Below are 13789 nucleotides of genomic sequence, written 5' to 3'. Positions count from 1 at the left end.
TGGAGACTACAAGTTGACATTTTTATACATATTACTTGGGCATTATTAATTGTTATCACTATCAGGAAATCCATGACAACTGCCAAGCAGCCTATTTGGTGGAGTTGCATGCATAAAAGCAGTAAGGGCTGCAAAGGTGCTTCATGAATTCTGCAATACTAAGATGAAAAAGATGCAGAAATCAGGGGTATGCAGCATAGTAGTACAATGACTAGACAGGTGATGAGAAAGTGGCATGGAGCCTACAGAACTGTGGATTAGAAAACTGTTCATTTAAACTAATAGGTCAGATTCAATCTGGACACATGTTAACCTGTGTTGCTGAAAGATATCTCATTCATTTTAATGGGGCTGGCTATCCACTCTCAAAGCAGAACTAAATCCCAAAAAACAAACATTCACTAGGAGGTAGAGGTTTTTGGTAGAGGCAGCATGTAAAATCTCTTTTGCAAAAAACACTTGCAAGTGCACATCAGCAATGGCTATTTAGTGTTCGAAGAAGATCACCATGGATGTGGAAAACACAGCAGCGAAGATTGTGGCTTCTGGGGATGCAGTGGTGACAGTGTATACATACTGATTGTGGCAGCACACTAGGATACTACAATACACTACACTGTACATTACAATGCTTTTCTAAGTAAAGGCAATGGCAAACCACTTTAGTAAAACATTAAAGCGTACTTAAAATCACAATTTTCACTTTACATAAAAGGGTAGACAACCCATTATTATTAATATTATTATTATTTACCCTTTTATGTTAAGTAAAAATTCTGTTGTTTGTTTTTTTTCCTGGGTGTACATCACACATCCCAGGAGGCTCTTGGTTGCTCCTTTGGTGCATGCCCGAGAACTTAGAAATTAGTTCTCGGGCATGCGCAGAAGGAGCCTTTTCCTGAAAAGGGAAAAAAAATAACAATCTCATGCATGTGCAGTGCATGGGCAATTTTTTTTTCCAGCCTACGTCACCCGATCTCACGCCTGGGTCGGGTGATGTGGCACCGGCCCAAAGACAGATGCTGGGATGACCTGGGACCTGATGGAAGAGACCTCCGGACCGATCGACAGTCCTGTGGGGATTAAAGGTAAGAGAATGTTTTTTGTTTTGGGGGACTTTTGAGTTTAGTTCCTCTGTAAATCTAGTGTTAAAGTGTAAAATCGTTTTCAAGAGAGAAAGAATGAATACTGAAGAGGTATCAAACATATAATATTAAATATGAAACACTCCTGTCTCCCTTTACCTCTAGCATGCTGTTTTGTTTTTTTTAAAGGTAAAAAGAAAAATGTACCATATAGCATTCAGCAAAATGGAGAGGTAGTGCTGGGCTTTCTTCATAGACATCACAGTATGTTCTGCAGCTTTTTGGTTGGGAAACACCATAAAAGTATTAAACATTAGAAAGGATCAGTTTACCAATTAAAGTAAATTACCAAAATGTTTATCATTTGCTCCAATGAACATAAAAAAGACAAAGTAAATAACATGAAAACGCATGTTAAAGTGCCTAAAGATTACCGTATATGTGATAAAGTGGAATACATCCATTATGTTTGCTTTCATTACATAAAGATTAAAAAAAAAAAACAGTTCCAGAAATAATCTCCTTTTTTTCAGAGATAATGTGTTCTCTCTTATAATGCAGAATAGATTTGCTTTTTCATGGCTCTCACACCAAGTATTGGGGTGGATGGCATGCAGGCTCACACAAGCAAAAACTGATCCATGGATTATTTGTGCAAACACTATTTAAATGGAAAAATAGTTATGTGTCTTCTATGTTACAACCTACGGGGATACAATTGTGTATACTGAATATATCGTCTATTACAAAGAGATTTTCCAGTTAGTTTGTATATAATGGTAATGATTTTGGCCCTAATAATATAGGAGACGTAACAGTTCTATTTAAGTTGTTAAAATACTAAAGCATAGCTTAGGTATAGAACAATGATTTTAGCATATGTCATCAATCATTGTCACACTAAATCTGATGTCTTTTATGCTTCACAAAACTTGTTCACTTTGTGGTTTTTAATATGATAAACCCTTATACATTATTTGTCTTTTTCCGTGCATTAACATTGCATTTTCTAGTTTCCCAGTCCAAACAGAAGCACATAACTATATAGCAAAGTATTGTATTAAATTACACATTTACAGATTGTTTGCTTTATTTCTTTGTATTAAGATAAAAAGCTCTAAAAAACACAAAGCTTTTTTAAAATGAATGTGAACTGAATTGTCTGTGCGCTGTAATGACATTTTGCCAATATACTGCTGCTAGGGATGGAGGCTGCTTGGAAGGACACCGAACATGCAAGCCAAAGTCAGAATGTTTGTGCAGAAGCTAAATATTTTTCTGCATCCAGCAGTTATGCGCATGACTAAGGGGCCCATTTAAAACTAAGATTCACCCACATTTTACTTAAATTTACTTACAGTTTAGAAGACCTTCACTTTGTCAATACAATGCACCATTTTGGTGTACTAGAGTTTATGCCTATTGCAGTGCAACAGGAATGTACCAGTACCAGTGTTTATGTAACAATACACAGCACAGGGATCTGATGTATATTACATACATAGGTTAGGGGTAAGGTTTAGTAACATACACAGTGCAGAGGTCAGATATAAGTGACATATATTGTGCAGGATTGACAAGTATAGCACAGGGCACAGCATCCCATATTATTCATTTCACAACTTACTTATTATTGGTACACTATTATGATATTATGTCCCCATGCACATACACAGTACATTCACATACCCAGCATACACACAAACATACACACACCAAACTCACTTCCTAGGTTCGTTACATGCATGGGGGCAAGGGTAATGAGATGCTGTGGCTGCCTCTAAGTGACATATTGGGTAGGGCATAAAGAGGACACAGGGAGACACAGGGAGGGCATAAAGAGTAGCAGCATATCTTGGCACCTTCTACTGGGCCTGGCATCTTGGGTGAACACCCTATTCAAATGGTCCTAAAACAGCACTGTTCCTACATTTACCAGAGTTTCACAAGACAGGAATATGGGGTAAACAGCCAGCAGACAAGAATAAATGGCTGACAGGAGTTCAAGATTTTGCCCACTTGCAAGTGTGACCGAAGCCTGGATATTTACAGGACTTTGTTGCACTTGATATGTAATTCAAATAAATGCCAATAAGATTCACTTTTACCTTAATGATACAATGTGGATGACAAGTCTGAGGCTGTGTTTGCCTTGCATTCCTCCGGGCATGTCATATTGAGATGCATTTCTGTTAAAAGCCAAAACCGAAGCTAAACCGACCAAAGTCAGCTAAAAAATGGATGGATATACCAATACCTTTAATATCAAAACATGAATTCGGTTCATTAATTATAATTTGTTGCTTTCCATTGAGTCACGTTAATACCAAATGAATCTGCTGCACTGAGCTTGTGATGTTTTATGAAAAGAGACGAGAGTTCATTAAGAATAGGAAAATTGACATGCTTCCTACAAGACTATGCCCATGAAATGCAGTCACCCATCCAACCATTAAAGTTAGCAGTGCACCTGAGATTGGATATAAAACCAGAGAAAGACAATAATAAACTTACTTCTATTATATGGATAGAGGGTTTATTCATTTCACAGAAATATATATAATGTATTTGTTAACATGTCTAAAAGAGCCACATATGATAGACCGTCTTTGTTATCATTCTGCAAAGTATGACAAGTTCAAGGAATTCTGAATTCTCAGCACTAATTTACCATTCCTATAATTTAGCATACAAAAGCCTGGGTGCTACAGCCTCTCCAGAAATCATTGTTATGTTAACTGGCTTCCATCCAAATGGTCCCCGTTGTAGTTCTGTATTACTGCATTAGATAGTTTGCCTCTATGGGAATGGACGTTTGCAAAGTTAGCTTTATTTTGTTTGTAGTACAAAAAACCCTATAAACAAACTTTAAAACTTACATATATGGGCTCATTTGATTTGATCTTTTAGTGATCTTTAGCTAAGGGTTATCATAGCACATCTTTAAAAAACAATTTTATTGGTATTTCATTTCATAGATTATGGATATATTATTGAGTGTTATCAATCTTGTAAAGTTAAAAACTTCCATTAAAAAGTAGATTTTATTTTCTTAGGCACTTTTACAGTCTTTCTAACCCAGCTACCCCTAAAGCAGCCTCAAATAATCAGACGCACACACTTCTTAATCCGTACGCCCACCGGTTGTCATAACAACGACCGAGACAAGCAGGTGATCCATTGACAGGGAGCAGATGGTCTCCTGTGGAGGTAAGCAAGACCAAACAATGAAACCATATTGATCATATTGCTCCTTCCTCCCCCTTGTACTTCAATCTTGAGTTTTTTCACTAGTTGGACCCACCCCTAACTCTTTCCCTGTGTCTCTATACATTGTCTCTTGACATGCTCCTCTCTCTCCTCCTACATTTCCCTGCTGCTCAATTATTCATGGATGAAGTGGGAGAGTTTGAAAACCCCTCCCTCTCTTTTCTCATCTGGCACAGAGGAACCAAAGGGCCAAAACTCCAAGAGGTCTGAAAGAAAGCGGGGGAAAAAGTGAGACGAGAGGTTGTATCAGTCTGCTTCCCATTCATTAATGTGTGGCAAATTGGGGACTGCAAAGCACTTCCAACTATCAAAATTGCAAGACGCTATTCACCATTGGAACAGTAACTTCATAGCTGTCACATAAATACATGGGCAAATTTAGTGCTCTAATAACCACAAAATACGATGCATACAAATCTTTGTGACACCTAGGGGTTTTTTTTTTCCTGCAGGTGTCTACGTATGGTGTTCCAGCGCGGCTTTTTTCATGATTTATTGTGGTCACACATGAGATTTACCCCATTTTGCTATCTCTCTGTCTGCTGATGTCTATCAAATACCAGTAAATTTCTGTGTTTTTATTTACCCCCGGAGATAAAAGAGAAACCCATGAATGACCCAAACAATATGGGGCCCGCCAATGTTTACAAAGTTGCATATCCAGACGTCATGGTGAATCTGCAGCGCAGATGTAAGCACAACGTTTTTATGAGGATGGCCCAGAAACATGCAGCCATCAAATCAGGAAATAAAGACTACTTTACAAGTTGTTCTTCCTTACAAGGCCTACATGAAACTGCACATTGCAAGTAGACAATGCCAATAGTCAAGTTCAGAAAGCCAATACAGACAGACATCTGTTGCATGTTACACTGTTTTAATGACGTTTGTTTTATAGATTATTTTTACTTTAGCTATGGACACTTTTCAAAGAGAATCCCAACTTTTGCTTTAAAAAAATCACATTTTTATTATAACCCACATATGCTTTAAAGTGCAAGTAAACCTAAAATCTTCTTTTTAGAATGTCTTTGCATTCTTGTCTATGGGTGCAGGGAAGGAGTACAAAGACCTGCATAAGCTCAAACAAGTCAAGTTGTAACTTACAAAAAAGCCCCAAGTATTTACTTTACAACAGATTGCAGCCTATGGAAGGGTGGGATGTTGCTTTGCCATAGGAATTTCTGCAATAAAATATTAACCAATAAAATAGTTGGTTTACTCTTTTGAAGTACTTACCCATGAAGGGACGTCAACATTTTTACCCGGGTTCCTCCGTTATGTGTAGCACAAGAATTCACAGAGACTTACACATCTTAGTTTAGGGGATTTATTTGTAAATCAACACACATGGAAGAAGCTTTAGGTTTGCATGATATCATGCAGTGTCAGTTCACATTCAGAAGCATTTAATCATAGTCAGTGGAGGACAAAGTCAAACGTGGGCAGAACTAACTTTTGGCTGAGGAGGGTTTTGGGCACATTTTGCACACCTCCATGCCCATGCCACTCACAGTCAACACTGACAGGTGATAGCTAGCATCCTAGCTGAACTCTTAACAGCCAGTGAGAGAGACGCGTCTCTTTTCTGGAGTGACAGTTCCAAATTCAGCACCAATGGGACCCTGTTCCTAAGTACCTTTCTTCTGGGTTCCTTGTCATTAGGCCTCCTTCTGCTGAAGCTAAGTCTTCTACCCCTGGGAATTAGGCTCATCCCTTCATTTGTTCAATTTTCAGGCCCTGGGGCAGGAGGGCAGACCTCCCCTGACCCCCTAACTTCTTTGAGTCATCCATGGTGAGGTTTGCCCCACAAGATCAGATCCCCACCCAATGAATCTATCTCACCTAAAAAGGTACTAAATGTTACAACAGGTCCAACAAGTGAATGCACCATAGTGATTGGTTTTGACCTTCTAAAGGCTGGATTCCTCTCCGGCAACAGAAGGTGGTTAACCATCACTCCCTAGGGTGAACAGAATCTGTAACAGCTTTTGACAACTAGAGGAAATTAATACACAACCTGGTGCTTGACACCCTTAACAAAAACTGTATGTGGAAATGGAATTATTTCATTGTGTATGACTGAGAATACTTTACCCTTTCATAAATGTGCCAGATTCCATACATAAAAGGCCTCTTGCTGTAAGAATGTTAATTTGACTTGCAGCAGAGAAATAGGAGGGTGTATTTTTTTTGGGGGGGTCTATTATTTAGACACAGAAAAAAAAAAGCCTTTCCCTCACTTTCAGTTTCAGCAACAAAGGTCAGGACAAATAGGGTAAATCTACCTAGCAAGGAGATGAAAAACCTATTTCCAATATCTTCAATTTTCAATCCCCCAAAAACCTTTCAAACATTTTAAACTACCTTCAGAAAATGAAAGGGTTAATACACCAATCTACATTTATTAATTTTTGGTACTAATATTACCTTTAAATTCTTTCTTTTATTTTTATCACACAACCTTCTTCTCATAAGAAAAAAATGAAATCACATATATCAAAATTGCATTGGTTTAGAAATCTTGTTTTACCAATGCAAGCCCAATTTTCTCACTGTTTTATCCCACCTCCAATGGTTTCTATATATGAAATTATGAGGCAGTGTGCCATTTATTGCTGGGAGTTATATATGTCTTTACATCCTAAACTACAGATAATTAGGTATAAGAAAGAAGTGCAACATCAACCTGATGGAGAATTTCCATTTATCCATACTATCATGGTTTGTAAGGGCATTTTACTATGCACTTACGATTCCTACATCTCCTGGTGTTCTAATAAAAAAAGCTGCCTGTGAAAATTATGCACCCGAGGGGCACGTACAAGTGGGCATGTGCAAAGCGTGGTCGCTCTCCACCTTTAAACACTTTCAAGACTTTTAAGATATGCAAGTTTCAAGGGGTATACAGGTAACTATCCATTTCTCTAACCCAATTTCTCTGGAAAAGGGAGGTAGGGAAAACCAAAAAAAAAATAAAAGTGGGACAACTGTGGCTAACACCTTCTAAAATGTCACCACTGTGGCATCATCAGAACCAACTCTGCCCATCAAAAAGTCCTGTTACACATTGATGTTTGCTTTTAATGCCTGAACCCCAATTTCTCAGGGGGGTGCAGGTAAAGAAAATTAAAGGTGCAAAGAGAGACCCATCAAAATGCACTGCCCTATCACACATTCTTGTACACTTACAATACTGAAAAGGTAGGTGCAAGTGCGGGACACTTGTGTATAACAGCCCCTTAAATTTCATTACTATGGCATCATCAGAATCTAAAAAACTGTACCCAGAAGAGAAATTGGGGTTCAGGTATTAGAATCAAAGACCAATGTGTAACAGGGCAGTGCTATACTCTCTCTTCCTGTTCTTTATAAATTCCCCCACCTCCTAGATTGTAAACCCTGCGGGGCAGGGTCATCTTCCCCTGTATCACTGTCTGTATTTGTCCCCTATTTAATGTACAGCGCTGCCTAATATGTTGGCGCTATATAACTCCTGTTTATTAATAATAATAATAATAATAATAATAATAATAATAAATGGTAAAATGTTCTGATGATGCCAAAGTATTGACATTTTACTATGTAAGTGGCCCTGGGGGTCTCCAATTTACATTTTCAATTTTAGGCTCCTAGGCACGCTTGTTCTTTGAAACAGCAACCCCAAATGTTCAATTGTTTACAAGTTTTTACACTAGTGACCCCATATCTTGAAATTCTATAAAGGTTGGGAGCTAGAATTCAGAGTAGTATTACCTTTTAGAGTCTCTTGTGTACCCTGAAATTTTCAAGTTGTTACAACATACAGTTTAGGAGATGGTAAGATGTAAACAGGGTAAGTTGTTGCAGAATATGACATGCAACATTCATACACAAGGCTACCAGGTGTGCTGTTGATGACGTCATAGTTCACGCCTTCTTGTACACGTCCCTCGGGTTCATAACTTTCACAGGCAGCTTTTTTTAATAGAACACAGCACAGTGAGTAATGATTGGCTGAGAACAGGCCATGTGACTGCAATGTAGGCGGAACCAGGAAGTGATTGAGGACGTAGACATGTGTGTGTGAAGCTGTAACACGCCGGAGTTGCTGCTGGCTGATATTGATGCATGTGACCTGACACGAAAGTCACAGAGGTTGTGGAAGGTAATGTGTGCACGGGGGCTCGGGCTGAAACACAGCAGAAGAGCCAGTGAGAAGATAGGGGATGGTTTCTGTAATAAAGCCATGGTTTTCTGAAACAAGCAGATGGAAACATGACTGGTATTAGGTTAGGATAACGAGGTGAGGGATTCACACCATTAGATGCCTATTATCTTTATTTCTGAACAAATATAGAACATGTACTTCCAGTATATGTGTACTTTGTTGTGTTATATAACTGACACAAGTAACATGTATCTGCAGATCCTGGGCTCTCATGGTATGTACCCCTCCCCCATAATAAAGAGGATCTGTCACTGCGCAGTGCTCGCTCATGTGTTCTTACCTTTGTCTGGGCCACTGCTGGAAAGATTTGTCACCACTTCCTGTACAGAAAGCAGTGAGAGGAAATCTGTTCAATAAAACCCTTCTGTACCCAAAAGTGATAAAAAAAAAAGGTTTTAACTAATCTCTTGACAATATAAAGCGGATCTATGGTACGTATACAGAAACATGATTCTTATTGCAGAAAGGTCAGGTGATATTCCTGATATAAAACATACATACCTGCCTGTTCACAATTTCCTTTTCATAGTACGCTGAGCTCAGTATGGGATGTTAACAATGCACTGGGTGACCTGGCATCCTCTAGGGCTGCCAGCAATGAATTCCCATGTGCGGGAGTTACATCTTCCCAGCCAAGAAGTTGTGATTCCCAGAAGGGAAGAAGATGGTAGAACCCGTAACAGAGCACGTACAGGTGAGTTTACATTAAAAAAAATTGTGATCAGGCAGGAATGCCTATTTTATTGCAGAAAGGTCATTGTCTGTTCATTCTGCAATAAAGACCTGCCTGGTTGCAAACTTAGTTTTTTTTTTTACTTAGTTCTGCTTTAAAGCGTATCTAAACTTTTTTTTTTTTTTTTTTTTTAAAAAGGGTGCAGCACCTTCCCTTTCAGTCTTGATTGCCTCCGTCTCTTCATCCGTCCCGGGAGGCTCTGGGTGCTCCTTCTGCACATGCCCGAGACCTCCGACTTGCGCAGAAGGGGCATTTTTCCATTAAGGGATGCTGAAAGAGATGCTGATCTCACGCAAGCGCAGTAAGATCAGCTTTTTTTCCCCTTTACAGGGGGCTACGTTAGCCGATCTCGCACCTGCGCAGTGCAAGATTGGGTGACATGCCAAGAAGGCTGAAGAAGAAGAAGAAGGAAGAGAAGAGTGAAGATGGTGGCAACTGTCGCTTCCTTAGTGTGACGAAGGGGAATTGCAGGACGAGGCTGAACCAGATCTTAGGAAGGACCAGCGCCATTGAGGGACCTGCAGGATTAACCTCCCTGATGGTAATTCTGAGTATGGCTTGGGGTGAATTTTACATACCAAAAGCGGTAACCCCGAGCTACATTCAATGTAGAATTGCAAGGGCGTTTAAAAGTCCTACCTGGTTCCCACATTCCAGCGGTGCCCGCGGCATCTGCCAGGGATGCCCGGAGTGTCCTCCAGCAATGCCTGGCATCTTCTTCCCCTGGCAATGCCTGCCCAACATCTGCGTCCCTGGCATGTGAACGTTAGGCACAGAAGGCTAGAGGAAGCAAATGCCGGCCAGGCATCTGCTCGCTAAAGTGTGGCTGCAGGGCGGGACTGTGTGGCTGGAAGCCGGGACCAGGCAGAAAATTTAAAAAAAACTAAGTACAGGTTGACAATCAGAAATCCGGCAATCTCCGGACCTGAGAAGTGCAGGATTTGCGAAAGTTCCATATTTTTTTTTTTTTTTTTTTTTTTTTTTATAGTCGCCTCCACACAGACCAGCCTTCCTCTCGCAGCACGGCGGACATCTGGCACAGTTCCAGAGAGCAGGGACATCTCAACGTGTATTTAGTTTAGCAAGCTGTTTCTGCAGAACAGCACCATGAAAACATTAGTGGCCAAACAGTGTACTGCAGTCCCTGTATTGAAAATGCGATCTGAAATTCATGCGGGGAAACTGAAGGGATAGATTATCGATGGCCAGATTTTCAATTGTCAACCTGTATTTTTAAATGTACCGCTTTTACATTTAAAAATACTTAGTATTCATACGGCCAGGAAGGTTGAAGGTGTGATTTTTTTTTTTTTTTTTTCCCCGGTTTAGTTCTGCTTTAAGTACTATTTTGTTAGTGAATGAAGCCTATTGCAGTGATTTGTTTTGTCTGTGTAGGTTATAAAAACTGTTTTGCTTTTTGTGTTAACAGATGTTTATTAACAAAACCAGAATATCGTTGGTCGCAGCAAAAGCTTACTTTTGTACTTCACGGAAAGCAGATGTCAAGCTATTTTGTACATTTATTTACAAGGAAGGAAAGAAGCAGGAAAGTTCCATGGCTGGGAAGTTTGTAAAGCTACAGCATGCCGCTCACAGCTCCACATGTGCAGGGAAAATCAAGAAACTCTCTGTGGAGGGAAATATTGCTGTTGGAAAGTCAAGCCTCTTAAAATTATTAGGCAATGTTTTCCAAGAATGGAGTTTTGTTGGAGAACCTCTAAAGAAATGGCAGCATGCCTACTCTTCATCCAGTCATGGGATGGATAATTTGTTACAACTCCTGTACGACAATCCTACTCGATGGTCTTATACCTTCCAGACGCTCTCTTGTATGACTCGTTTTAAAACCCAGATCGATCCTCTTTCAGAGGAGCTGCTGAAACAGAAACAGCCTGTTCGAGTATTTGAGAGGTCTGTATACAGTGATAGGTTCGTGTTTGCCAAAACTCTCTTTGAACTTGGCCATTTAAATGAAATGGAATGGAGCATGTATCAGGAATGGCACACGTTTTTACTTCAGGAGTTTGGGGAGAGAGCTGCTTTGGATGGGATTTTATATCTTCATGCAACTCCAAAAAAATGCTTTCAGAGGCTTCAGAAAAGGGCAAGAAAGGAAGAAGAGAGAGTTACCCAGCAATATCTCGAAAAGTTACATGACCAGCATGAAGACTGGCTAAGGAAAAAAAATATAGATGTTCATTTTACACAAATCTGTAACATCCCACTTCTGATATTGGACGTTGAGGAGGATTTTGAAGATAACCCTTTAGTTAGTCAGCACCTCATTAACAAAGTAAAGGAGTTTGTAGTCTCTCTCTAATATTTTACTGTTGTATGTGTGTTTTGAGAAAACCAGTCCTGCTACTGCACTGAAAATGCTAACTGCCTGATGTGTCTGACCTTAGTACTTTGACACACTGACCTTAAAAAAAAAAAAAAAAAGAACATGCAGATAATAAATATCCGAGTGAAATGGTGAATCCTATCATTTAGAATTATTTCACTTCACTTAATAGTTATTGCAGGACCTGTCTCTGCTGTATGGGTGGGTTGTGTATATATCTGGATAGATTGGACAGAAATGCAAATACTTTGGCAGGTAAAGCATCTCTAATGTGCAGATTTCAAGTGTATTTTTATATCTGTCTGCAGTTCAACTTTAATATAAACCTTATTTAAAAATAACAAATACAGAACTGAAATAAGCTGAGAAACACATCTTTATTGTTTGTATTTATGACTGTACTGTTAACGTTATTTGTACGTTGTGCTGTTACATTTGTTTTAAGCACTTATTCAGGTATTTGGCTTTTAGACTTTGTTGAAGTTTTGGAAACATAGTGTAGCTACAGTGTATGCCGCATGGGCAAACGTAAAACTACTACTAAAAAAAAGTAAACACTACTAAATACTCCTATGATCACACACACTATATTGTGCATTCCAGTTAGGCCTGATGAGGTAGTTCAATGAATTTTCCTTAGGATTGTTACAGGTATTTTGTGCAGGGAATTTGCCTGCCATGTTCTGTTGTTCTCCTTTTTGATACATCTCAGAGACACCTATTTTACATTTTGCATATATAACGTTTAATGGTATGTACACATAAATGTGGCTTCAAACAAGCTTGTTCTTAGGATTGCAGGATAGTCATCAATGTAACATTATTTACAAGCAAAAATACAGCTAAAGGCCTATTGGGTGACATGGGTATGGGGACATTTGTTTCTCCTCTAACTCCTAAAGTATTCTATTGTTCTAATAAAACATTATTTTACCATTTTTAAAACGGTTTTGTGTGTTACTTTTAATTCTGTGAGAGAGGGTTCAAAAGCCAAAAAACTATGAAGTTCAGAGGAACCTTTATATTAACAGTAGTAAGGATGTACTTGAAAAACCCAAAATTTAGGTAATGAAGCATAGTTCCACTTTTTTAGGGCTTTGACTAGGCCAGTCTTTAACTCTTTTTTTTCTTTTTTCACCTTTCTTGGTAGTAGCTTCTAAGCATTGCAACGTGTTGAAAGATCTATTTTTACTATTTTCACATGTTTAGCTTTACCTTTTGGACAGATGACCTCACATTCTCAATAAGCACACTGTGGTAATATGTCAAATTTAAAGTCCACTGCAAGCTGCCCAGGTCCTGAGGTAGCAAGGTAGACCCAATCCATAATATTTCTAAAATTAGTATGAGCAGGGGTCGGATTTCTCATAAGGACACCTAGAAAACTTGGGGTGGCATTTGTTTGGCCCCACTCTGCCTGCACCTGCCCCTCGTTACCTGCATTACAGCATTGGTCAAATTTAGCTGCTTCCTAAAATCATGCTCCCAGAATGGGCGTGTACAATGATGTCATCAGTAGCCCGGTGTGATAGCCTTCTGCAGAGGCTGAGTGTCATATTCTGCAGCCTGTGTTCAAAGATTCATATCCCCAAACTGTTGGTCATAATGTCCTGAAATTTGGGGGGTATACAGGGTATCCTCATAGATAATACCCTGTTTCCCCGATTATAAGGCACTCTCTTATATTTTTTGAAATGCCAAAATATGCCCTGGGTCTTATTTTCAGGGGATGTCTTATTGAGTGTCTTATTTTAATTATTTTTTTAAAAATCGGGGGTGGCTTACTTAATGGGGATGTCCTAAAATCGGGGAAACACGGTAGTACCCCAGCTTTAAAGGATTTCAAGGTACCTGGGGAAACACAGCACTGTTTCAAAAGCAACTGTGCCTAGAAGCTTTAAATTAAACATGCAAATTGCTGGCTGCATACCTTCTTTAAACCCAAATTTCTCAGGAAAGGGGAAGTGTAAGGAATGGAGCAGTAAGAACTTGGCTAACTGTTACATGAAATGCATTTCTCTGGAAGTATCCATCGCAGTATTCCATCAAGTAACTTGGGTTCATAGAAGGTTGGCGGCTACCTATAACTGACAGGACGCATTGTATGGTGGATGTAGTTTTTACATTTGGTTCAGGAATGGTGAGCA

At 39.3% G+C, this 13789-nt stretch overlaps 1 protein-coding gene across 1 annotated transcript; it reads left to right on the top strand.

Annotated features, from left to right (window-relative positions):
• Positions 1-8370: 8370 nt before the first annotated feature.
• Positions 8371-12587, top strand: LOC140323790 (deoxyguanosine kinase, mitochondrial-like). The gene is made up of 2 exons (XM_072401149.1): positions 8371-8502; positions 10728-12587. The coding sequence occupies exon 2, from the start codon at positions 10728-10730 to the stop codon at positions 11616-11618; it is 891 nt and encodes a 296-aa protein (XP_072257250.1). The 5' UTR covers positions 8371-8502; the 3' UTR covers positions 11619-12587.
• The last annotated feature ends 1202 nt before the right edge of the window (positions 12588-13789 follow it).

This window comes from Pyxicephalus adspersus, chromosome 2 (assembly GCF_032062135.1).
Source record: "Pyxicephalus adspersus chromosome 2, UCB_Pads_2.0, whole genome shotgun sequence".
Lineage (NCBI taxonomy): Eukaryota > Metazoa > Chordata > Amphibia > Anura > Pyxicephalidae > Pyxicephalus > Pyxicephalus adspersus.
This window is presented reverse-complemented; position numbering and strand designations above follow the sequence as displayed.